This window comes from Venturia canescens, chromosome 6, assembly GCF_019457755.1.
Source record: "Venturia canescens isolate UGA chromosome 6, ASM1945775v1, whole genome shotgun sequence".
Classification (NCBI taxonomy): Eukaryota; Metazoa; Arthropoda; class Insecta; order Hymenoptera; family Ichneumonidae; genus Venturia; species Venturia canescens.
This window is the reverse complement of record NC_057426.1, coordinates 5541368-5568612: the sequence shown is the minus strand read 5'-3', so window position 1 is coordinate 5568612 and position 27245 is coordinate 5541368. Positions and strand designations below refer to the sequence as shown.

The following is a 27245-nucleotide window of genomic DNA, read 5'->3' as shown; positions in this document are numbered from 1 at the left end:
ATGAAAATAATAGGCGAGGAAAAAAATGAAGGAATGACCAAAAGCACATATTTGCAAACGTTGCTTTTAATATCGTTTGAATTTTAATAATTTTTGTTCTGTTTTGTATTCACTATCACAGTGAGTATATTTCGAAATAAGTTTCATTCACAGTCTTCTATTCTGGCATCTACGAAAAAAAATAATAATAATTCTAATTTTCTTTTATTTATCTCCCACGTGTTTTCCTTCAAATAACATTTTTTCATTAACATCGAAGCACGCCAAGCACAAATTTACGTCTTGCTGATACATTAACAAATATTTTTATAAACGAAGTTTGTTCATTATTTGATCGAAAGAAAAGAATAATGATTTTCATTAAGAATTTCTGTCACTAACCAGCGCTCGCGTACATATATAAATAAAAATATTTATATATAAACTTACGGTGGAAATCGTTTTTTAAGATTAGTACGGACGAGTTCGTTCACAACGACTATAAATACGCGCCCCGTTTACAAAAGTAACGTCTTGAAACAGTGAAACTCGTAGACTCGTTAAAAAATCCTGTGATCATGACTCGGTGTTACAAATTTTGTTCTTTTATTTTTATCTTCGCTTTCACAAACTTCGTAGTTAAAAAATCCTCTTTCAAATAAATAGCCGGATTGCACTCGAGTGCGTGAATATATGAATTTTCTCTCTCACAAGAATTCAACCAACAATAATAGTAATAATGATAAAATTTATAATAAAAATAATATGAAGCATGAAATTGCTCGTTCATGAAAATTGTCATAATAGACCCGCATATAAGAGCAATTAGATCACAAGCATCACTGACCCAACTTTTACGAATGTTGTAATATTTATGTTTTATTTATTTATATTTATAATATGAACTAGCAAACATTCGCTCGCAGGAGTATTCCACTTGTTACATATAAGTGTATTCATTTGTATTTCTCTCAGTAGTATAAACGTCAAAATTTTTTTTTCGTTAAGCCTGCGATAAATGTTAGATCGCAACATTATTTTGTCAACGATTTTTTGAACGGATGGTGTGTTTTTATTTTTCGGGTGTTTCGTTCTCCTGTCAATTCTCTCTGTAATAATATTTTTATGCGAAAAATGTTATTTTATTGATAGGTATGACTCGAGGATTCGGGAGGTGTTGGTTTTTTTGAAATTTCTATTTAACCTCGACGTAATTGTGTGGACGTAAAACTACATCGACATGCAGCACAAAGTTTTTATTTTTTGATGACTTTGATTTTTTTTTTTTAGTAACTGTTAACCATGTTTTGAGTCAAAAGCACATTAGGCACGGTTCGAAGGCATAACGTGAGTGGATTAATCCCTTAAGGATTTGTATAATTGCTCTTTACAGTGCGCGCAATCTCGTACATTGAAATTTGACACTGACTAACAATACGCACACACACGCGCGCACACACGCACTCGGATAGTACACGCAACGTTATTATACTTGAAACTTTTCTTCATCAAGAGCACGTGGAAGGATAAGTGTGAAAATGTTTGAGGAATAAAATAAATGTTTTTTACGCCTAAAGAATTTTTTGTTTCGGAGAAAAATGGAGGCTATTTTAATTGGTCAATTAAAAATGTCCATTCCACCAGAAAATCAGTTGAACGAATATTTCAAGTCTCTTGAAAAAAAAAAGACAGAAAACTCGGAGATTCTGTAAAAAATATTATTTGCCTGCTCATATCGCTATTCGTTGTCATTCGATATTTTTTTTTCTCTCTCCTTTCTCTCTTCCGGGTTTAGAAAACTCCCCCGAAATAGCCGTTATGTTGGAAAATTGTGGGCACGTGAGTCGCAGAATTATTGTTGTTTCGCTTGCATCGTTCTTCTCGCGGCTTCCACGTGAACGTCACGTCGAAGTCTTCGGACAGCCTTGTAACATTTTTTTCACAGACTTCCGTACTCGCGGAGAACGCGATTTCCCAATGGCAAAGGCGGACGGAAGTTGTTGATCACCTTCAAAAAATATTTACATGTACGGAGCCGAGTATTCATCGCTGATTTAAACAAATTTTTTTTTCTTTTTTTTTATAATTATCAAAAATTTGATATTTTCTCGTTAACCATGATTTTCGTTTTGGTAAAAAGTGAGAAAATGAGGAAAAAACTTACCGCTCCGTGGTTGTCATGGCACGGGCACTCGTCGCCACGCGGAAACTTTCTCAAGTTACGAAATATGTTGAGCTGATGATGGGAGACTTCGATGTACTTTTTGAACAAGACCCATGTCACACTCTCGTTGCATGGCGGAGTCGTCAGCGAGCCAAGATAAGTCCAGTAACCATTGTCGTCTGGTTTTTTATTTATTCGTTCGCACCGGGCAGCGTTGGCGGCAAGAAAATAAATAAAAAAGGCGACGGATTAGAAATTGAAAATTGGCCATGACGATATTTCGATTTAGTGCAGTTCATGCAATCGCGTGTTGGCAATTAACAACATAAATTCTGTACAGACGCGAAGAAAAGTTACACGAAAAATCAATTGATTGGAGCAATTTTTCAAAAGTTTACTGAAATCGTCAATTTTTCGAAAAAATGCATTCCAAAAACATCGCGATCTTTACGAAAATCATTGTGAAAAATAATTTTTCACCAAATTTCTCATCGATCGAGTCCCAGAAATATTCCGATCGCATTATTGTCAAAATAAATAATCACTTTGGAGCAAAAGAATGCTTGTGAACCGAGAAGATTGAATTCTGGACGACTTTCGTTTATACCCGGAGTCTTTATCGATGTGACAATTCACGTAGCAAAAGTGTCATTGAACATAATTTACGATCAACAAGATTGCGAAACCCTCACAGATATTAATAACCAACAATTGCATGCATAAATATTCATACTATTTACGATGAAAAGGACAGCCCATTTGCCTCGACGGAATTCCGAGAATCACAAAGCAGAAGCACTTTTCGAAAGGTCGTTTGCAAATCGAGGATAAAAGAGCTTAAATAGTGTTGCAGCCTGCTCGTCGATTATCAAAACGAGAATAAATAAATCGACTTGCAGGGTGCCATTTAAATGGATCAGTCAATGAATTAGTAGCATTTAAAGGTACGCAGGTGAAGCTCAATTATAATAATTCAATAAATTGTAAAAAAAAAAGCGTAATTGACCATTCGTAATCATAAACGAATGGACTAATCAGCTTAAAAGCGTAATTGGAGTGCAGCCTTTAGTTGATAATTGAAAGAGTGAATTAATTTGCGTGATGGACGTGAGTGCGAGTGCATTTTTTTCCATTGGTGCTATTAATTGAACATCAACGTTCGACTCGTAATATTGACAAACCTTGGAAACCACACTTGTTCTCTTGTCGTATGATTCGGTCGGCCCAGCGCATGCACGGATTAATGCATTTGTGCGCCCCTACACGTCCGCCTCGTACTAGCCATAGTAGTTTTTCGTTTTGTACATATCACATAATCGCGAGGGAAAAAGAATAAAAATAGAAAGAAAAAGAAAAAAAAACACCATATGGCAAGGAAGCTCCATTAAACGGGACCGCAACGCACCTTTTTTATCAATGTTTCATTATTTATTAATGCGATTTAGCAAGCAAGCACTTTGAGGATAGTTTATTCATTTTTACTGTTATTATAGCTCATTTACTTCCAAAGTTTAATCACAAACTGAGCATTAATCGCTTGATCTTTCTAATACGAAAATTTATTTAAATGTTAGTCATGTCCGAGGAGCCTCTTCGTTCAAGAAAATCGTGCGAGAAATTACTCGAAATTTGCTGAACAACTTTTCAAATTTTTTTATTCGGAATGAAATTTTTTGCTGAAAGTAAGAATTTTGATGGATGAGCAAAAATGCAAAGAAATCTTCAAGACTTCTGGCTGTCGCTAGGAGTTTTTAAAAATTGAGGTTTAAAAATGATGTTCGTTGTTCAATTTCGTGGCATGGGAACCACGAAAATACCCAAATAATTCACGATTCTCTTGAACCGAAACCTTAAGGAGGATGGAAAAATTTGAATATCGAAGAAACACTTACCAGGAAGTAATTTGCTGGGATCAATGGGTTCCATGACCTCGACAATTTCATCCTTGTGCGAGACGTATGGCAACATACGAGCAATTTTGTCCATTTCCTCGTGTGTTTTTCCCACCTGATGACAAAACAACGACGAGCTCATTACGAATTCGATGATTTCTCGTTTCTCTTTATCTCTTGGTCGCTTTGCTTTTTTATTGGCATTTGGTCATACGAGGAGCAACGGTCAGTTGGGACGTTAGGTTAAACCACGAACCGTGCGTCGTGGCGGTTATTTTTTCACGGATATGTTTTCTTCTTTTTTGTTACCCTCACAGAGAAAGGATTTGTTGAAATATTCAGAAACGAGGGAGCGCCGGATCGAATTTAGCGCTGCCGCGTTTTTCTTCACGATTTTCTTGTCCTCGCACTGATGGGACGCTCCATTAATTAATAATTTAATATATCGTGACCGTCGAGCGCAGATATCGGATCGATTATCAAGACACCAGAAGCTTCGAAAATCACGAGAAAACCTCGTGCTTCATTCCATTATTCACAGCAAGGAGTGCAACATCGGTAAGCTTGTTTTTGATCGGTGACATTCCCACTGTTTTTTCTTTATTCATTTTCATTTTGCCATTCATTGGATTCCCTTAAAAAACCGAGTTTTGTTAAAATTCATCGAAAGATCAAAAGTTTATTATTTGCCAGCGCGATGAAAAAGATTTTTTTCGTAATTTGCTGAACAATGCGGCAACACTGCTCGGGAGAGAAAAGGGAAAATTTATTGTCGTCTCGAACCTCAAGCTGTTAATCATTTTCGATATATTGTTGGAGAGATAAAAATTCTTGAGGAGCGAAACAACGAAAAGTAGCTTATGAAACAAAGCGCGACGTAGAAAAAATAATGAGCTAAGTACTGTTGGCCGCAAAAAGTGGCGACGTGTGGATCGTTCAAATCGAATTCGGTTAAATCGCACACAATAAATCAATCGTACGTGGCACACGGAAACTCGCAACACCGCGATCGTCGTTTCTTTTGTTTTTTTTTTTTTCTCGTCTTCGTACCGCCGCCGCCTCGTGAATGTCGTTCGACGCGATTACGAATATTCGCGCACCGTATAAATTTGCTTCTTCCTAATTCATCATGAACGAGTTACGTTATAAATTTATGCTAAAACCTGAACGAATGGTACCGCGATTATCTAATCCGATGTCCGTTCAAGTGCGAATCTTCGGAATCGTATTTTGTCGGTTACCTAACAATGGACAATATTCGCAACGTCGTTGCTCCTCGAAACCATAACTCGCCGCAATTTCGAACGCAGTTGGACATTTTTCTTTATGAACTTGTTACACAATATATTTTTTTTTTTTCATCACAATCTCATCCAAGCTTTTGAGCAATCGACAACGTTTATCGTTCAGCATTTCTTTTTCTTCTTATTTCCCTGCAGTTGATAGAAAATGATGTCGTAATAAACACCTTTTTTTATTTAACAAAAAAGAATAAACAGGACAATTTAAAAAAGACAAATAATTACGTCTAGAAACGATATCCATTGAGATGTGATCGATTTTCTTTTTCTTCAAATTCAGAGGAAACAAATAAATTGTTCTTCGAAATATCGCAGCTGGCATGAAACGTGTGAAACGAAGTGCATGCGCAGTCATTTTATTTTTACATCGTACAATCGAAACCCCTCCAATGATTATTCCTGGTATGATCGTTTTTGAATTATTCACCATGACATTCGAGCATGTTTGTATAACAATGGTAACTCCTTTGGATAATGGATTTGTATCTATGAAAATATGTGTGTGTGTGCGTGCACGTGTGTGGTTTGCTATGCTTGCGAATTTCGTTTGGAGCTTACGACTTACGTAAAAGCTTTGAGCTAATTGTGGACTTACGCGTAGGTGCTTCTCGCAACCATACAAGTGCAATGTTATTGTATATTTACGGATCGCCATAACCAGCCGGAAAGGCCGGGGCTATATGACAGGGAGTGTCCCGACATGTCGCGAGCGACGAAATTACTGATACGTCATACATCGAGGGGGCTTCATGCGAATATGTGTGTATATGTTATTTTCATTGTCTAGTGCAGAGAGATCCAATCAGCTGAAAGCAAACTCCATCGATCCGTGATAAAAAGCGACAAATAATTTTTTTTTTTCATAAAAAAATAGGATCGACGCGTAACTCCATTTGAAGATTGAATTAAAAATGACACTATTTTGGAATATTTTTAGTTTTATTTGTTGAATAAAATGTAATAAAATTGATGGATGTTTCGAATATTTATTCATAACTTTTTTTCTTTTCAATGAAAGATTTTGCAACTGTAAATAATTCTGTAAATTTTTTCTCGATCTGACAATTATTTATTCTTTTTTGATGATTTTTTCGGTTTTTTCAAATGGACGAACAGCAACATTTTTCAATCTTCAAATGTGGCAATTTAATTTTCACTTTATTATCGATCCTAATATCCTGAATTTTTCTAATTCGAGTTTCATGGTCCGGTCTACAAATCCTCCAACTTATCGAACTCACGAATACGCCCCTTTGGCCGCGCCCACCACAGATCGTGACCGCGAATTAAGGCGAATTGCGTCGCTGCGGTCTCTCACTCGTTGTTATAAATCTCACTCGTTCAAACGAGGTAGAATATGAGCTTCTGAATCCGCGGTGATACTGACCTTGAGGAAAACTCCGAGAACGGCCAAACCGTCCGGCGCTTTGGCTGCCTCGGCGAAGGTCCTGTACTTGCTCGTATTCCAGTGCACGAGGTGTAACTGAAATGAAAAGTTCAATGTTTTTTTATGCACAAGAAAGTATTGGGCAAATTCGATGCATCATTAGATCGAATCACGTTTAAAGACAATGATTATTTATTTTTAAGGATTGAGAAAAATGGAAAAAAAATTCGTTTCGATCAACAATCGTTCAGTTTGCTCGGATTTCAAGAGTTCTTTCCGTTTATAATTTCACTGAAAAATTTCAATTTTTTTCAATTTCTTATTTTATCACATTTCATCCTAAAAACAAACCACCAGAAACTGCAAAATTATTGGAAAAAAGTCTGGAAAATGCGCATTTTCATCTCCAATTCTATGATAGCGATCGATCGATTTTTTAAGTGCATTATTGTAAAAACGAGAAAATTAGTCTGTCTTCAGGAAAAATGAACGCGAGAAAAAGTATATGAGACGACGAAACGAGACGAACGGTTTTTTATGAGGCTGCAGCGAGTTGCATCAGCGAGTTCATGAAACGTCAGTCGCGCCACAGAAAAGCGTACGTAGAGGGTATACCGAGACGCTTATGACAATATACAACGAACCGTGTATCGATAATTGATCGTTAGGGGAACAGTGGATCCTGGCGATCGCGATGAAACGATTACGTGATCTCTCACTGACGTAGCGATACTTGTCGCGAAGAAAAAAAAGCGATGCTCGAAATAGGGGAGACACGAAAATTAAATACTTTGCTTCGTCGATCGAGATCCTCGAACGAATTGCCAATTATAATTAACGCAGCAAAGGGAATTAAATGTGCTCTGTTACACACAGAGAACAATGCTTCGGTGACTGTTCTTTTTTTTTTTCATCTACGAGCATATAGAAATGCATGCGTCTATATAAAGATGGGGATTGGCAATTGACTCGTTTAATAGGCTTCTTAATTGTTGGCCAGAGCCAGTCACGATTTAAAAAACTTGGGGCCACGCTTCGTCACATTCAGTCCATGCGATCGTAGCGCTAGAAGATTATCTGGAACAGCGATGCTCGCAAATCGTCGTAAGAATAGCAACAAATTCATTCCTGAGTACCAAAAATAACGATTGTGCAGTTTTGGTTGAAACGTAAAACAACTTTGTTTCTACTCTCGGTCTTCGCTCTTAAGCTATTCCAATGTTTTCTTCCAACAGCTTCGAAATCTCTTGGAAACTGACAGGAGAATTTAATTTACAATGTGGAATGATAAATGACTGGAAATTTCTTCGATTAAACTTGGAATTCAAATGCCTTCGAACCCTCGAACGTTTTCGCATTGAAAACAATTCCGAGATTCTTTTATCCCCTGATTTATTTATAATTATGCTCGGAACCCATAACCGGATTTTTATCGCTTTCCGGTTTTTGTCTTCGCTTTAGCACGTGGCCAATTCAACTCGGTTTGAAGCGTTGATACGCTTATGATTTTCGATACCCGCGAAACATAACTCGAAATAAGACGCAGCGTTGATGGCATCTGCCAAAATAAACCCTCAAATGAACGCGATGGATCGGAGCTTTTGCGCCGATGCAAAATCTAATGATTTAATCCCTCAAATGATTTTGATCACTGCGATCGAGAATGGAAAAAAAATGGTCAAAACTACAAAATCCTGATTGGATCATAAAACGAATTCAATGTACCAAGTGAATTGACAGGCTTTTTCGAATCTTATCGATGATCTGAGTTTGAATCCGTATCACCAACTTTTAGGCCCCACGAAGAATGATACGAAATTCTAAAGTCTCAGCGATGACCCAACTTTATAAATTTCGTGTCGAATAACTGAGCACCGAAATCGTGATGGAACTAAAAACCTCGGCGTCTTGATACGAGCGCCCCCGATGCAATAATCATTCAATAACGACGATTGAAATTTCGAGAATAACGAAAAGTGAGAAGCTCGGATAATGACGACGCGAAATCCGAGCAGAAATGAGCCCGCTTGTGCCTCGCAGTTTGTAAATAAAGCGAGAGAGAAAGAGCAGCAAAGTTTCGATCGGGAATTTGATCTCGTTGTTATAAGTGTGCAAAATAAAAGAAAATATTGACGCAACTATATATGCATGGGTGTGTACATAAATGCATATAGGAAGAGGGACAAGGCGGAGTGGAGATACGAGGAACGTGACTCGTTGAATAAAATATGGTTCCAGATCTAAACCGGGTCGGGCTCTCTGTGTGTCGGAATATTTTCTCGATAAATCTTTCGCTGCGAGTGCGCGCTCTGTCGCGCGCTGCAAACTTGTGAAAATGGGATCGCAGCTCGGAGGAAAAATGATAAATAAAATATGGCTTGGCGAGTTTCGCGTTGTTTGTATAACGACGAAATGACTTTTAAATGCGGAGGAATTTATTCACATTTGCACATTACAGATTTTCCGGTATTATGGACCTTTACTTTTTCAACTCCAAAATAATCGCACCGACGATTTTCCACGGGCAATTGAATTCCCGCGGCGTAATGCTCCGCTGAGTCGTGCTGCTCCTCCCAAACCAAGTAAATACACCACTCAAAGGTATAATTGCACTTGCGAACCACTCGCCAATTTGCGTAACGAGAACAAGAAATCTAACGCTTGATTAAACCTCGTCCCGAGAGCCGCGAGAAAATTCGTATTCCCCAAGCAAAATACGATCACGCATCGAATACGTGAACTTTTTCAATGATCGGTCAATGAGTGACGAAAGAAAAGCATCAAAATCGACGCTCGCCAAGCTTCTTCGTTCCATTTTTCATGGAAACTTCGATCGAAAATTTTTCGTTTAAACACATCGATTTGAAATAATTTTTTGGTAGATTCGTTTCCTCCTTCCAAGCTCTCTGATACTCCCAAAAATCACAACATTTCGTCAATTTGAAGGCAAAAAATCACGAGCAGGATTGTACTCCGTATTTTGAAACCGGAATCGCAGCCCATCGGATGTTCAACATGCCAAATACGAAGGGAAAACGAAAGTTGCGTTAAATGTTGAGTTCTCTCGTGACTTGCACGAGTCGTAAATAAAAAACAATGCCCGCTACTTTCACGCTAATAGGGGCAGAGATTGAGCTGGAGAATAGTACATCGGACAGCTGGCCACTTAGTGGCTCCTTGACACAATGATTCTTGGCACAAGAGAGTCTAATTCTGCTCTAGTGCTTGCTCGAGACGATGCACCCGCAGTCGTGGCTGCTTTTTATGGATCATACCTGTTGATTACTGCCCTCGTTAGAGGCGAATTCGCTAACAGAATTTTCGAACGATAAATTGGAACGAATTCATTTGAGGGCAAACCAATTTTGCACTATTTATTCCCCCAGCAATTCCTCAGAGAATTTCAACCATGAAAATGATATATATTTTTCATTTGAATTTTCGATATTCGATTACGAATATTCAGTCTTTATCGTTTCAATAAAATTCAAAGGACGAACCTCGCCTGCAAACGCTTGTCCGTCCACGGTGTGCTCCGAACCTCGCGAATCGCTGCATCCCCAGTGGCAATGGTATTGCTCCAGTTTGTAAATATCATCCATCAATGGGCCACCGCTCAACACTAAAAAAATAGGAACATACTCGATGAATGACGAATCAAATGAATTTTGACTCCCGATTTCTCACGCTTTTGACTTGCGAGCGAAACTTGCTCGCACAGTTACAACCATAAAATTCGCGATTCGAATAAATGGTAGTTTCAATTGTTGTCGAGAATCGGTTGAAGAAAAAAAAAACCTTTTTTCGTCATGCTGCCAAGGCTTTTACGAACGAAAATTCGCCGTGCTATATCGCCCTCTCTTACAGGATACGCTCGATTAACCATCATGTGGTTGATCATAATCGTCATGTATCGTTCTTGACCCCAACTCTTTTGCCCTAACAGCGCACTTGCATTCGCGTACGTAAAGTTTTGTACATCAATGTGCATGTATGTGTGTGTTACGAGTCACCTTAGGATTCATCAAACTCCACGTTCTAACTTCTGCCTGCTCAGAATGGCGAATGTTCCCTCCTCGTTTGCAACGTAGTTTGGCAAACGTATACGACCGTGCAATAAAACGAAACGTATGGCCACGTGCTCTCGATCGTAAACAAGCCAGCGATCGTTCCGACAGTCATCAAAAGGCATTTGTAAATTTTCATTCTCTTCTCTCTGCATTCCAACTTTTCACGCTGATACCAACGATCGTAGATTCAATAATAATTATTTATGAACGCTGTAAACAAATGGTTGTGGGATGAATTTTTTTTTTTCATTTCGAGCACGATCATTTGTCAAAAATGATACAAAATTGAATTTTTCGACGCTTTACACGGCGATTCGGAAAATCTTGTCAGATTCGAATTTTTCAGTCATTTCGTTGGATTATTTTCAATCGCGATTCAGTTTTATTTCCAGTCCGTTCTTCTTCGTGTCGCATGAATCGAAATCTCTCATTCTATTCGTAAGTAAAAAATGCACGGAATTCAGTTTTTTCAACGCGCGCTCATTCGTTTTTGCCTTGATCTAATGCGCGATCGAGAATCATTTGACAAAATGTAGACAAATGATTAGACACGTTGAGAGAAAAAAAATGATTTTACTGAAGCGTGTTGCGAAGAACGGGAAGATAATTAAGGAAGAAAAAACGTCTGAGCCGATCTCATAAAATTGACAAATACACTGTGACGTGTATGATCAAATACTCAAATTGGAGTTATTACATTAACCGTTGAGATAAGAGGCAGAAGTAATAAAAAAAATGAGGAAAGTAACTGCCACGAAAATGGGGTACTGAAAAGTTAAAATATTGAATGAATTTAGTTATCGCTGCTGTTGTGCAAATGTTTCATGAAGCTCGAAAATTAAATCATCTTGTTGTGCATGGAAGCAGGGAAATCGAATTACGCGATGAGCCAGTGAATCCATGAATAGCGGTCGGTTAATTGGCTGATTGCTTGATTGCCGAATGAATTCATTGGATATGAATTAATCGAATTCTTGTTCTGTATCTTATGGACAAAACTAATTGAATTGTTGTTTCTCCCTACGTGAAAAAGCTACGACGCAAAAGCCTCATAGAATGGATTTAAAAATGCATTCAATTAATGGACCGTTTGCGCGTGGAAGAGAAGAATTTAGCGTCGCTCGTGCCCCCAGGAACTTCGTAATGCCTTATTGATGATTTCGGCGAATAAAATAAGCGAGATGAGGAAAAAATGAAACGTCGAAATATAGAGACTCACGTGTTCCATCTCCGTCGCAATCAACTCGCCAGCAGTATCCCGGATTAACGAGCTTCCGGGACGCAGTAGCCGGATATTTCCAGCGCAGGGGTTTGCTACTTAGTGCCTCGTGATCGGATTCTGCACGGTCGGTCTCGATGTTCACCGGGCTCTGCCGCGAACCCGCCGCCATTGGGAATCTCTCCACCCACGTGCTGGGACCTGTCATTTAGCGAAAAAAACACAGGAAAAAACGAATCGTCATTAGTGTCTCAGCGATTCTCGTGACTCCACGATTTACGTAGTTCCTCAAACCCCCGCTTTGTTTCGCTAACGAAAAAAATGCACGTGCGAATCAAGGTCGAAATCTTGCGAGATCGTGAATCACGGCGTCTGTGAGTCATCGCGAGATTTATATCGTCTGTACAGCTCCAACCAACTTCGAGCTTCCATACGTACATTTTTTCACATATACGATCTCAAGATTATTCGGTAGCCGGTTCGGCGAATCTGGCTTTTCATTCTTACAGCACACTCGTCCATTCACTGAGAGATTATTAATCGACCGAGATTCACCGCGGTCGATAAAACTGATCGATCAATCCCCGAGATTCTTTGATGAAAAATTCAAGAAAAATCCTACAAGAGTTGATATTCGTTTTCATAAAAAATCTTTGAATCCAAATACTACAGCGGCATCTCTACAAAAGTCGACGACTTTTGGTCATCGTGATATCGAATGACAAGTTCGCACTCGGCGTGTGTTTACCGCGATGATAAAAAAGTTGAATGCATTTCGAGACCGCGCGGGCACCTGTGACAAGGTCGAGCATTAAGGTACCTCTTTTGCGAGGTACTCCTGTGCTTTAACATGAAAAGCTTCTCGTCTTACCAACTACACGTGAATTCAGTTTCTGCTTTTCAATTTACATTAAAAAAATGATAATTATGTAATTTAAAATGAAAAAATAACTGTTTCAACCATAATGTTGCTAAATTTCGCGAAAAAAGCTTGTTGTTTTATATTTCAAAGACAAATTTCGTTCATTCATTTTCTTTTGCACGTTGCAGATAAACGGTACGGTGAAATCATTGCAAATTTCGCGATAGTTATCTTGACAGTTGGTTCATATCTAGCGTTCGTTTCATCAAAAAGTGGCTTTTTTACCAGTACTTTTTCAATGTTTTTTTACGTTTTTCCATAAGATTTAATGTAAAAAAGTAATTGAATTTTCTCAGAAACGCTATGGTCGAACCCGTTAAAATTTCGAGAGCAAATAGTTTACACACTTCCGAACGTCTCTACCAATTTGCACAAAAATTCCTCTCTTTTTCATATATCTTACCGTTCCACCTTAACAAGAGTTTTCTCGATTTCTCTTTCTCTTTGATGTCCCCCTCGAGTGAGGGAGTCTGCATGCGGTTTTTATCGTGCGGAAGAAAGATTCATGGCCTCAGATCTCGAGCGGCAAGGTCTTCCGTGCCTCAAAGCTCGAGATCATCGTCACGCGCACTCGAGGCGGAGCATTACTTTTACTTATTAACTCTATTAATGCACGTCAAATTTGATCTCCATCTCTGTCCCGAGTGCGCGTTCATTCCTGTGTGGGCTCATCTGCGCGAACACACTCGTCTCGTGACTCTGTCGGAAGGCTCGTGACTAAGATAACGCGATAAAATGTGCCTCATGATTTCGGGCGTTTCATCTCGTGCCACCTACTCGATGTGGCTGCTTCGAACTTATTTACATTTCGTTCATAACGCGCCTTTAAAACACTGAGTAACGAAGGTCGCAACGCTGGAGAGGAGAGTCATCGCTTCAACGGTTAATAATTTTTGATCCAGTGGAGAAATATTGCTCGAACAACGCGTGATGTCACTCTGAGCTCTCTCACAGATATTTTTCTCATTTCTTTGCCAAATAGACGAGACGAGAGGGAGCTAAATACGATAGCAACGGAAGTTGACATTTTTTCTGCACTCTAACGATTACCGTCTCAATCGAAGCTGCTAGTTATCGAAGGAGGCACGGAGTGCCTGATTTCAAAAAAGCAAAAGCTCGATTCAATTTTTAAAAATAGTTTAAAAGACTGAAAACAAAAATTCATTGATCGCAACGAATTTCGTCCTGATGCTGAAATTTTTGTGTTGAAATACAAAAAAATCATTTTCAAATTTTAACGATTACCGTTCGGTTGATACAATCGTCGAGATTTTTTTCATCTTTAGTCAAATAAAGCCGTTAAACCGGAAAATTTTTTCCGGATCCAACAGGTTCCGTCCAACACAAGCGAAACGAGCTCGATCGATTTTATTTTCTAATAACGTATTTTCTATTGTCTTCCGAGATTTTAATTCGCACAATAAATGCTTTGGCGCTGATGTAAAACCGACAGACTTGCCGACAATTGTTTGCCCTTGTTGCATGTGAAGAGCTTCAAGTAAAACTTATTTATAGACACTCCAACTGAGTTATTATCGTTGCTTCTTGTCTATTGGAAGTGTACGAGTCGAATCGCACTTGAGGAAAGGTGCACATAATAAATTTTACTTGATGTCAAACTCCAACGTCCGTGGGTTACATTTTTTCATGGTGATTCACTTTTCCTTTCGGATAGACTTTGTTCTTAGACTAAACATTTGTGGACCTTGCCCCGTGGCTAATTTGATCGATAAACAGCAGTTTTTAGAGGCTTCGAGCACAGCTTTTGGAGATAATTTTTTTTTTTATTATTAATCTTCGAAGTGTTTTTCCAGTTTTTAAAAATTTTCTCGCAATTATTTTAAGCGCTCCGCGAGAAAAAATGTTGTGATGAATCGATCAATGGGACGCTATGAAAATATCGAAGAAATACACACGATTGGAAGAATCGATAGTGTAAAGGCCAAAGCTTCGACACTTGTTGTCAGGAAAATCGATAAATTCTTAACTTCCGCATACGCGGACATAAATGTTTGTGTGTGTATAGACTTGGAGATAGATAAAGTATATATTATTTTCATTCAAAGAGAAAATTCTTGATTGATGTTATTTCTACGCTAGCTCAGCGGAATTCAACATTCATACAATCATTATGTAATGTGAAGACGAGTCTATACGTTACACTGAGTTTCGTAGCGAAATTTACCAGTCAAAAAAAAGAATTTCATGGAAATTCTGGCACTTCGCGATTGGAAAATCTTGGAAAAGTCGATTTTTTTTTAAATTCATTTTCGAAAATGGTAAACTCATGAAAACTGAAAAATCATTCACATAAAAATTGACGATGGCTACGAAAAAACGTGATTAAAAAGATTTCTTTTCAACAAGAAAATAAATGTTTATTGAAAAATTGTGAACGACATTCATTAGTACATATATTCATGTACTTGTAAAATTATTTTGATCAAAAAATTTCCAAAAGTCCATTGGCACCACTTTTTAAGCATCAGTTGCAGTAGACGTGATAACTAAAAAACTATTAATCCAATCCATACCAAATTTATACCACTTATTTATTATAATAATATAGCTTGGGCCTGGATGAAGGATTTGTGAAAATTTTAATTAAAAAGAAAATGGCGACAGTTTTAACAAAAAATTCATTTTTCGAAGTGCTAAATTTTCGGTTTTTTTGGTACAATTTTTTTTTTTTCAACAAAATACGAAATCCTTCGTCCAGGCCCTAGCTATTTTTATAGTAAATAAGTGGTATAAATTTCGTATGGATCGGATTAGTAGTTTTTTAGTAATCGTGCTCACCGCAAAGGTATTTTTCAAAAAAACGATTCTGAGATAATCGCGTTTAAAGATTCAAGTATTAGGCGACCTAGCGCACCGGGCAGTCGGTTGAAGTACCCACAGCTACGAATCTAATGCTCCGATCTTTATGAAGCTCGGTGAGAATATTTTTCAAACATTGTACTCGAAGAATATCTAAAAAAAAAAATTTTCCATTTTTCCGCTCATCACAAGTTATAAGGCCTTAAAGGATTTCCAAGTCTTTACGGGAGAGTGAGACGGAGTTGCGATCGTCCGAGTTAAGCTTCGGTTTTCGAGGTCGTACCGTGTGCGAGGTTGCGGAGCGCTTTTCAACTGGTTTCATTCCGATGTGCAGCATAGCAAGATCGAGCTTCTGTTACCACCCGAAGAGTTCTAGCCGGAAATGGTGGTCATTGAATTGTCATGATTATTCATGAGATGATGCGAATTGAAAGAGAAAAACGTTTCGGGCTTTTGGTCATACGGGAAAGAGAAACGCAGAAGAATAAACTAATGCAAATTTCAAATCGAAACGACGCTTCGAAACGGTGACTGAATAACGATTTTCTTAAATTTTTTACAATGTCGATTTCAACGCTCATTACCGATCAGACGAAACACCAGAGCGATCTCAGTAATCCATTGGCTGACGAAGTAGTAATCGATAGCAAAGATTCGTCGCATGAAAAGAAGAAAAATCGTTGAATTATTTATCGGTATAATCGAATGATTATCGTCGGTTTATTGAGTTAAAAAATCACAAATCAATCGTTGGTTTATCGCTCGAAGAATAAATAGAATCATCGCAGTAATCGAGCTGCCGTGAATTAACCTTGCAAAAACCTCGCGACGCTGCGAATCAGGTAGCAAAATAAATATGCAAGAATACAATTCCCATGTAACAAGATCCTGGTGACTTAATCGAGCTACACAATCAGCGGATTCGCTTTATATCAATGCGCATAATTTCACCGCATCGCAGCGTTATTCAAAGCCTTCGTCGTAAATATTATGAAGCGAAATTATTACACATGACGAGTCGAGAGACGAGGTGAGTGATCTCAAAGTACACGACAATTGTGCGACACGCACAACGACTTGGGTCGTTATTCTCGACACCCTCGGATCAATTTAGAACCATTTGTCGTCCTCCCATTCAGGCCTTCCTAACGCATTTACCATGTTTTATTCTCGTCCACTGACATTTTATGCAGATTACAAACGATGCGAAGATCTGAGCGAAAATCTCAAAACTCGAGTCGCATTTACGGTTGATTCCATCAAATTAATCACCAGATTCTATTTCTCTAGACGAATAAAAATTGTGCTCGCGAGCACACCAACAATTTGCGTTCTCCAACGCGACCGGTGCGCGACCACAATCGATTCCTCATAATTACACACGAATGAAAACGCCAACGATATCCCGATCCGGAATCGTGACGTGGCGTTAAAAGAGAAGAAAAAATAAGAGCGCGCGACTCCGGAGCATTGGAATGCCTCATTTGGCTTTTGTCACTTTTCTCATTGTCGAATACTTTTGTCGCTTCAATATTGCCAAACGATAACGAGTGTAATTTTACAGAGACACACCGTTATGCGTGCAATCGAGCCAGTATTCTCCGGTATCGTCTGGTAGCGATCGTCACAACGTCATTTCTCGCGTGTCCGCGCGCATCTGTTCGATCATCCGGCGAATTATAGCGCGCGAGAATTCGAGCCTGGTGTGCACTTGTGAATAAATTTTTGACTTTTTTTCAAAGAACGGCGTAAGTCGAGAGAGATTCGAGGGCGACGCTCGATCGGTTGCGGCCTTTTGATCGGCAGTGACGCGTCTGTCTCAGCGACGAATGAAAGGCCTGGACGAGCGTGTGTGCGATTGTATTTACGTAAATGCAAGTACAAACACGCGTGCGAACAATAAAACTCCGCTGCTCGGATCCACATGCTCGTGCGACGATCCCCCGCGTCGCGCGATCCATGCCTTTGCGCAATGATGCTACGAGGGCCTTAATTGCCCGAATATAACGAATGAGAACGGCAGCGCGCTTAATTGCTTTGTGGCATACGAAAAACAGCGCGGTACGACGTAAACTTCGTGTTTTTTGTTCTCAACAATTTAACGCCGTGTTTGTGAAAAATGAAAGATGCCAACGGAGCACAAATGAATGTGCTACAACGAGGCTTTCGTCACGTACATTTTTTATCCTGAGCCGCACGTTTCATTGATCGAATTTCTCCACGTTCTTCGCTCTTATGCTTAATCCGGTCGACAGATATCTTGGAATTTTCATCTGAGAAAATATTCTTGGGAATTCTTATGGGGAAATGTTTGTGGAGAAAACAAGCGTAAATTGAAAGCTGCCGAACGGTTCGGTGCAATGTTTTCAATAAAATTGTAAAATTTTCGATTTTTGGGAAGAAATTTCGAAGATTTAGTCCCCGGTCGCACGCCTCGATATCGTCGCTCACAAGTTTTTACATTTTTCCAATTTTTTGTGTATCGAAGAATGAGATTATCGAAAAAAAATAACGAATTCATCACGTAAAACGTTATGTTTCTGAACTCCATTTCAAAGTGGTTTGACCACTTTCGCTAAAAAATGACAACCGGTTTAGAAAACTTGAATTCTATACTGTTGTTAGCCTCGGGGCTTGGACGCGCGCACTCGCCTCTTCAGGTTCTTTCACACCGCGGTCAATTTTTCTCCCGTGTACCGCGTTTTTTCTATTTACGCTTCAGCGTGGAATCCTCGGTGGTCTAGCTCCCTCTGCATTCATCCTCCTTCGCTGTGATTCATCTCTCGCGATGTTGTTTTCTCATTTTCGCGGGGAGTCGAACAGCGCTCTTTTTTTAACTGACGAAACTTACAGTCGATTTTTTCGAAATAGTCATTCTTAATGAATTTTTGATCGATAGGATTGCACTCCGCGCTTCGAATCTTTTTCTACCGGAGCGTTGAGAATAAAAAAATAGAAAAACTGAGAAGATTTGATTAAATTGCTTCTAAAAATGCGACAAAAGTTTGTCCAACCGAGAAGTTGAAATCCGACGTGGAAAGATCGCGGGTTCCACAGTTGATCAATGTTTGACCTCATTTCGCGTAATCCCGTACAAGTGATTTTAGATTCTAAAATAGAGGGATGAGCAGGAATCTTGTTTCTTTCTTTTTATTCCCGGACCACCGAACATTCTTATAATTATAAATTTTAATTTTTCCATTGAATTCGATCAATGAAAAATTCATTGGAAGGTATAAAAAGTAGTCAATAAAGTCATTAGTTTCATGGAAACAATAATTTTCCAACAAATCCAAATGTTTTTTTGCACCAAGAGCCTTCGACTGTTCAGAACTCGATCAAATTGTTCGAAACTTTTCAATTGCCAACGTTTTTTGATGAATTGACATAAGAAAATGGGAATACAACCAAACTTCCTGGCGGCGGTGTATCGCAGTTTGATACGAGAGTGTTTAACGAGCACGTGGCATCGGTGTGTTACTTAAACTATTGAAACACAGTGCGAATGAAGATGCATATATCGGCTCGTAGTCCCGCAAGCACGATAAATTGCCCGTGTATCTCGAGCGTTTTCTTGGCCGCATCGAGATCAGGAAAACTCTTGGAGCGTCTCCTTGATCCACGTCCATATGCGAGAAAAGTGCATCGCAAATAGTGGACGCGGAGTTGGAGAGCGAATATCAAAGCGATTGGTTCAATGTCAACGGAAGGCACATTGAAACTATGCGATTTTGTAACCAGTCGTCGCGCGATGAGCAATCGTTAATGCGAGCTGTTTCTATGTTTGTACGTACTATCGTCATCAACGATCCATAAAATACTGGTACGATATGCGAGACGCGGAAATCCGTTTGAAATAATCGTATGGAGAGCGCGTTTCTTGATAAAGACATTGTTCCAAATCGCTGCTGCGCGTTTGTCGATGTTGTTTCGTCTTTACTCGTGCTAAATCGACCATTTTTTCATTCGTTCTAAACTTGGACAAAATATTTTGGATGCGTTTGCTTTTTTCTGCTTCTCTGCGTTTCTTCTTACGCGCGGCTCGAGCGCCTGTGCCTTGTCAGCGTACTCAGTCGCGAGCGCGTGTCAACTTTCGTACCTCAAACCGAACCGTTTTTGAGCTGATTTACAATTTCACTTTCAAATGAGACGAACAGCGAGTCACTCGACGGGTCAACGGATCGGAATCTCACCATTGATAGATGCAACTTTCGCTTACGAAAAACAAAGTTTTACGTTCAAACTGCAGGACTTTGAATGCAAAATCATCTTTTTTGGTGTTCCTTAAACGAAAAATGATGAAATATTCTTTGAATTCGTAAGCTTGATCGCGCTTATTATGGAAGGTCCAATTGCTTTTGCGGTAAATGATAGCAGTTTAAGGTACACTGATAACGATAAGCGCAGTTCCCGGGCCCCCCAGAGGCCAAAATTTTCAATAATTTCATTTACAATTTTGAGTTTTTAACACGGTACCTTATGGGAGAACTCACAATAATATTAATTGTGAAAAAGTTGTACGGTGTTCGAGCTTCGAAAAAGTTTCTATCGTGAATCACAGATTCCGTTTCTCTAAAAAAAGAACACATTACCTTGCGGGATTTTTAAGAAAGAAAACATGAAAAAACTAGTTTTTGGCGCGACGAATTTCACCAAATTTATTTTTGAGACTGACTCACGCGTGCTTTGATTCGTCCAGTAGCTTCGCTTTTTCTAACGAATTGACACTTTGTTTTCTCGGTGCGATTACACCGATATAAACGTTCTTTCACACAATAAAAATGTTCTCTAGATCCTGTGTATTTAAAGTGTCGTACTCAATCATCAACTAGTCAAGTTGAAGTATAAATTTGCCTCTTTTACGATATTTTTATAGCATTTTATTACATTCTTGCAATAAAAATATTCTCAATGTAAGTGTTTATTAATTTTATTAATAATTTATACTTGAATTTGATTAACATTAGTTGCTTACTTGACTAGTCGTACAACCGCCGAACTACATTGAAGCGATGAGTGGATAAATTGGCCTGTAAACGAAGCTCGTTCATGCAAAATCGTAACTCGCCTATACCAATGCGTTATACCAAAAACGAATTCACTTTTCGTGAATTAGTTATCAAAGGAGTTGGAGTTGCGTGCAGTATATTTCGTCCGGGGGATAAGTTACCCGTTCAAAGATTAATAATACACGTCAAAAGTATGCAGCGATTTAGCGAGAGGGCCTTTTGTCGGTACGATCGATTCGTGTGAAAGTGGACGGAGGGAGGGGGGGGGGGGTGGGGGCGAGTATGGCAGTGGCTTCCGGAGTTGGTGCAAGTAGCGTGGCATATATCGATTGCTGGCAAATAAAGCGGCGTAAGTTGGATCAATGGAGCTACGTGTGTGGTGGCTCGAGTTTTCGATAGCGTTTTTGTTTGAAATCAATCGCTATACATATGGATATGCGTCACGCGACTCTTCCTGCGACTAATTTGAGACCGAAGAGTCCGGTATGCAGACACACAATGTGTGTTTCGTGCGAGGATGTCTGCGCCTCTTTTTCTTATCGGAAGATGAATCGGGAGGAGCAGACCGATCGATCTCGTTGCTTTTCTTAACTGCCGGTTAACGCGGCACGTTATCGAGTTCGCGTCCGCGTCTGTTGACGTGCATAAATATGGATAATTTAAGGGATAAAAAGTCGTTGGAGTTCTTTGCAAATGAGCTTTCATATTCTCCGTCATGAAAGGAGCGTGCTTATTGTCGAATAGTTCAAAACAACTTAATACCCCAGTTTTTAACATTGCGAGCGAAACAATTGATCACGCTCTTTTTCGCTCAAAAACTTCCTCCCCCTCCTGCTCCGCGTTTATACCGGAAGTTCATGGATTACGGTTGTTAATCCACGAGCGAATGACGAGAACCGTTACGATACTCGTCGCATAACACCGCCGAGGACGTTGGCCGCATTCTCGTACGTCGTCGCCGCGAGCGATGCATATCCCATGCAGCGATCGCGCGACAAAGTTTTTTCTACTCGCATTATCGGTACGAAAATCTTGAACTCCTCCGGCCAAATAAACAACAGGCAGGACCTACATTTTTGGTGAATTATTCGCCGTGAAAAATCCTCATTGATTGACCTCTCATTGCGAAAGTGGAACGACCTCGCGATCGTCGACACATTTTAATAAGCGTTCGAGAAAATAGAATTAAGGAAGATCATCCATTGTGATTCAAAAAAGCAATTGAACTTTTGTCGAGACTCATGAATTTTTATTATTATGATAACGGTTAAAATACTTTGGTAATAAAATCGTAAAGCAAAATGTGATAACAGCCATTTTCTATTTATCTGCGTATGCATCTCTTCGTTTTAAACCAGCTGGCTCATGCTGTTGTCGAACCTTCCACCGTTTGTGTCGTTATTACTCGCTAATCTCAATTAAGTGTTTTTATTTTTCCATTCCCGAGTGACGTTCACCGATAACAGGGCTTTCTCAAGACATCATTGATCTCTGAAATCATGCTATTTTTTAATTCTCGTTTCTGGCTCTTTCAATTTGGGAGGATTCTATTTCATTAAATCCAAATCGTCGCACAGGGAGTGTTCCCTGCCATAAGAGCCTGCGTGCATGACCCTTGAAAAAATATGATTTTCGTAAGTTGTTTTCCCGACAACTAGGCAGTAGATCCTATAATAATTCCGAGAATAGATGCACGTTGTACATTTCTAGTATATTTCCAAACTTCAACTCTCAAAGTTGGAGTTTTCGATTTCCATTAGATTAACGCGAGCTTCCTTAAAAAACACGCCTCACGATGAAGTGGTTAGAAAAAATGTTATATCAACCGAATGGAACGGATCGTGCATGCTGGAGCCTCCCATGACGTTTCTCACCGCGCGAACGATTCGAGATTGATGCAGAGGATCAATTTAGATCATTAAGATTGAAAGACGCTCGCGGATCAAAACCGAATCACAGAGCTCGCGCGGGGATGACAAATCGTTCCACATATTGCGGCACGATATTTAAAGAGCGTGTATACTCGGTCGTCGGGGGACACGCGCGGGACGATATCGCGAGGTTGGCGCTCATGTTAATAACGTTGAATGCACGGAATCGAAAGCTGAGTACATGCGCGCGAGAACGCGTACGTCTGTGTATCTTAATACGAACGAACTCGAAGTCATATTCGTATACACACAAAGGGAAAACGACAAGCATAACTAGGTCCGCGAGCCTCTCGTTGTATGTTCCTCCTGAGACCGCGTCGTATAATGAGCGACCAGGTGCATCGGCCGCACGAGCCCCCTCCGACAACCGGGAAAATTATTGATTTTCATTTACGACGCAAAGCGTTAAAATGCCCCGCCATATAGAAATCACTCGTGGCCTCATCGCTGAGTATTTATTTTCTCTCCCTCTTTTCCCTCTTTCTTATAGAACCTCCACAAATGAGGGATTAACCGTTGAGCGAATATATACCTCGACGAAGCCTAACGAGCCAGGTTTTCTTATGACTTACCGACTCTGCGCTCTCTCTTTGCTCCGGACTTCCTTCCGGGGATGTTACCCAGCATGCACGGAAAGCTCTCGCTTGGCACGGACATCGCGCCCTCTATTTTCGCGAAACAACGACCCCGAAGTCTCAAGAAATTCCAGCTTTCAAATACTTTCTCTCTCTCTCTCTCTCTCTCTCTCTCTCTTCGTTTCGTAGCGCTTTAATAACGTGACCGTTTTCAGCCACACAGAAACCGCCTCGTTTCAGGTCAACGTGACCAAAATTACATCGCCCTTATTCTCTTCTTCTTGCTCTTCGTGAACTAGAAATTGTTTCAACATTTAACTTTCGTGACGACTTTACTAAGGATTCGTAAGATAGAGAGACTCGCATTTGGAACTTGATCCATCATCGCGAGGGTGCAATGCACCAATGATAATTGCTTTTTGCCACAACGTAATTACTCTCTTTGACATTCCCGTGCTAATTTAAGCTCCGAAATTAGCCAAATTGAGTTCCACCCTATTTTAAAGAATCTCGCCGATAAAACAGAGCGAGAAGCCCCGATGAAAAGTTGCGCGCCGATGGAAAGTTCAGTGCCTCAGAATCGGGAGAGTAAAACACCCATAACTGATGAAAATTTTGAAAATCCTCGATGAATTATGACGACCAGGTAAAGGAGACTTTTTCGAGAGATCAAACGGTTGATTGTACTCTCGACCTTTACTGGTATATTGAGCCGAGCGATGGGGCAGGCTTGATACGAAAAAAGGGAAGTATTTGTCAGGTCAAAACTCATTTATGTTGGTCTGACAAATCGTGTCCACTTTACTTATCTCGCTCGAAACGTTTGCACCCATATTTCTGTGTAAATATAACTACACAAGTTTACATTGACTCGAGAATATTTACGGATCCACGTTGTATTAATAGATGAGTACATTTTTGGTGAAAGTTGAAGCTCTATACTCATAGCTCGGAAACTAATGCGTTCGAAGCGATCGAGGAATCATCCCCGCGTACACCCTAATAAACGTGTCGTTTATGGCACGCACGCAAACGACGAAATATCAATCATTCTTGGTGACTACGAAAATGTGGTAGAAACAGGGATTATAATCGATGGAGGAGTGCTTGAGAAAATGCAATCCAACGATCACATTTTTGACTGAATTCTCTGACTGAATACTTCAAATCGAAGTTTTGGTGTCCCGAAATTTATTGATTTTCAAACTTTGGACCATCGAGATTGAGTAAAAACTATTTTGAGGAATCCTTTTTCTTGTTGGGGTCAAGTGTCCCAAAATAACTGTACAACGATCAGTTAAAAAAAAAAAATTTTAATAGTTTGTTTCGGTCTGTTACGAAAAAATGTTCAGCAATTGTTGTGGCGTGTATAATGGCAGGGACGCGGTGGGCATCCAGCGATGCTCACCCACGTTGTTTGTGTTAGTAAAATTTATTTCATATTCGGAACCAATTTCGTAGGTCCCGTGAACGACCAAATTTGGCAGCGAAGCTTCTAGTCAATTGTCGAGCCATGAAAAAGGCTGAATGTTCAAGCCCGAAGAATTCCTTCGATGACACTTTCCACGCGTTTCACGATTTCGTGATTTTTTATCAATCCCTATGGAAATGTTACGAAAAGTTGGTGAGATTACGGAAATTGTTAAAGCTTGCATTGGCGATGTATAATTTATTGGTAGATTTGTCATATCGTTAGTTTGGATTAAAAACAAATTATAATATTCAATATTCATCTCAAATTTTATTTAAAAAATCGTCATAAATCGGCTTAAAATCGCTATTAAAATTGGTGCAATTTTACAGTTGGATTTTCTCGAATATATTACGTATCTTTCAAAACCTTCATCTCATTAATGGAGTAAAAAGAATTGAGCACTTTGAAATAAGAAAAAAAAAAATGAGGAGACGGACGGAGCAAGCTGCTCCTGCGATGGCTGTGACAGCTGAGGAAAATCTACTTTTTTCCAAATGGTTCGCGTTATGAAAAAAAAAAAAAAAAAAAAAAAAAATCAACTAAAAATTGAAAAAAGTTTTCCTCGAGTTCGACCTTGTCCGAGCGAAGACTCAAAGTGAACCGATCGAATGTTTTTCGTATTTCAAACATTCGTTATCACAGTGACCCCGATGCTCATCGTCATATTTCAATGGGGTCATAAAGAATGTTTATTATCATAAAAACGAAGCCAATAACTTGGTAAATTTTTCAATATTTTTGCTGCAACTGTAGGAAAAATATGAAAAAATGTTGGTCCGCAATTTAAAAAAGGTGAACTATCAAAAATAAAATAAAGGTTCAAAAATTTTAACCGAGGAATTTACAGCTCAATACACATTTGGAAAAGTGATTCAAGAGAATGACAAGTTTGAGAATTGTACGAATGATGAAAGGAAATTTATCGCCTGGCACCGATGCCTTCGACACGATTCAATTCTCCCGAACGTCAGTGTTTTCCGTCACGAATACATTTTTATTTGATTCGAGTGTGAATTTCCAATGCTAAACAAGTCTGAAGCACGACAAGCGTTTATTTTAGTTTTTCGTTCTATTCATATAAACTCCGGAGAATTCATTTCTTGACTTCTTTTGAATACATTTGAGATAAGCTGCTGATCTGTTATTAATTTAATTGTTCTATTTATAAGCATCCAGTGCCGGAAGCGTATGCAACAGTTTTCTAATCTCTGCATTCTTTCGGCCTCTCGGTATATGAAAATCTGAAATATTCCATCGCTACAAAAAGTCGATCTGACAGCGCTTTAATCCGAGGGGAAAATATTTTTTATCACATTTTCCTCAAGCTTGTAAATGTATTTTGAAATGATACTGCCTATTTGTCGAGGGCTTGAGAAATATTGTCGCAGTTGGTAAAGATAACGCAACATAATTAATAGCAGTATAGTTATTGAATGGCATTGAAGTTTAAAACGTTCGAGTCCAACGAAATCGTCTGAAAAAACTCTCCAACAATTCTAGTAATTCTCCAATTCTGTTACCTGCCTAATTTGCAATTCGTTGTTTTTCAGTTTACGTCAATGATTCGTGAAATAAAAAATTGTTCAATTACAAATGTTATTTTCGATAATTTCGTCGGACTCCAACGTGTTGGACACTTCGGCATCGTGTTATTGAGCCTTATCATATTTCATTTTTTTTTATCTACCGCGATCGAAATTAAAATAAATATTTGGAAAATTCGTGCGTTGGTATAATCGTTCATTGAACTCGTTTACCTCGAAAGAGTCACTAAAAAATATCGACGCTACGTCAAAACAAAAATGTTCGTTTGAATTGTAATCTGAGCCGTCACTTTTCGTTGACATTCTCATTTTCCATTATAAAACATACCGTTCGAGCTGGAATAGTCCCATTCGTTCCACATATCGGCCATCTCGGGGGGTTTTACCGGAAATTGAGGTCGGAAAAGTTGAGATCCGAGTAAAGGCCGCTCCCGCTCGTTTTGCCCACTTGTTCGAACTCTCGTTCGAACGAAACCCGCTTAATTCGAGATTTTTGCGGCTGCAGTGTCGCTCGTCTTCCGTACACACCGCGTACGCGATTTGGCGGCTCTCCGGATGTGCCCAAAAACTTGGAAATAAACGGGAGAAAAAAGAAGCTAGTGAGCGTCGCACGCAACGGTGAACAACACTCCGAGCGGAATTCGATCGTCTGACACTCGCCCGAACAAAAGAACGTACAAGTTTTCGACCGAAGCTCGAGTCGCGTCAAAAATAAGACAAAAAAATTCACCGTTGATTCAAATTTCGTGGCGTCCGAAGGCAACAGAAATTTTCCAGCCGTCGAATCCCGTCGGATTTGCAAACACACAAATTCCTTAAATTATCTTTCGTACGTTGAACCAGCAGGAGCGAGAACAACGCTGCACGGTTTCTAGCACAGTTTCAACGAATGTAAAGACCGGCCGGTCCCTGTCATGGTTTATAAGTCGCGTCGTCACGTGACCCTAAATACGCGCTT

General features: G+C 39.4%; 1 protein-coding gene across 4 annotated transcripts; it reads right to left on the bottom strand.

The window, feature by feature from the left end:
* Positions 1-48: 48 nt before the first annotated feature.
* CAH1 (carbonic anhydrase 1) lies at positions 49-27185 on the bottom strand. Of its 4 annotated transcripts, none has more exons than XM_043421270.1 (9): positions 27018-27185; positions 26616-26855; positions 12013-12213; positions 10224-10345; positions 6724-6819; positions 4036-4150; positions 3325-3420; positions 2144-2322; positions 49-1987 (listed from the first exon to the last, which is right to left on the bottom strand). In XM_043421270.1, the coding sequence occupies exons 2-9, from the start codon at positions 26656-26658 to the stop codon at positions 1919-1921; spliced, it is 921 nt and encodes a 306-aa protein (XP_043277205.1). In that variant the 5' UTR covers positions 26659-26855; positions 27018-27185; the 3' UTR covers positions 49-1918. The 4 variants fall into 4 exon arrangements, with proteins under 4 accessions (XP_043277205.1, XP_043277206.1, XP_043277204.1 ...); XM_043421271.1 differs by having other exon boundaries at positions 27121-27174; XM_043421269.1 differs by having other exon boundaries at positions 26616-27185.
* Positions 27186-27245: the final 60 nt, after the last annotated feature.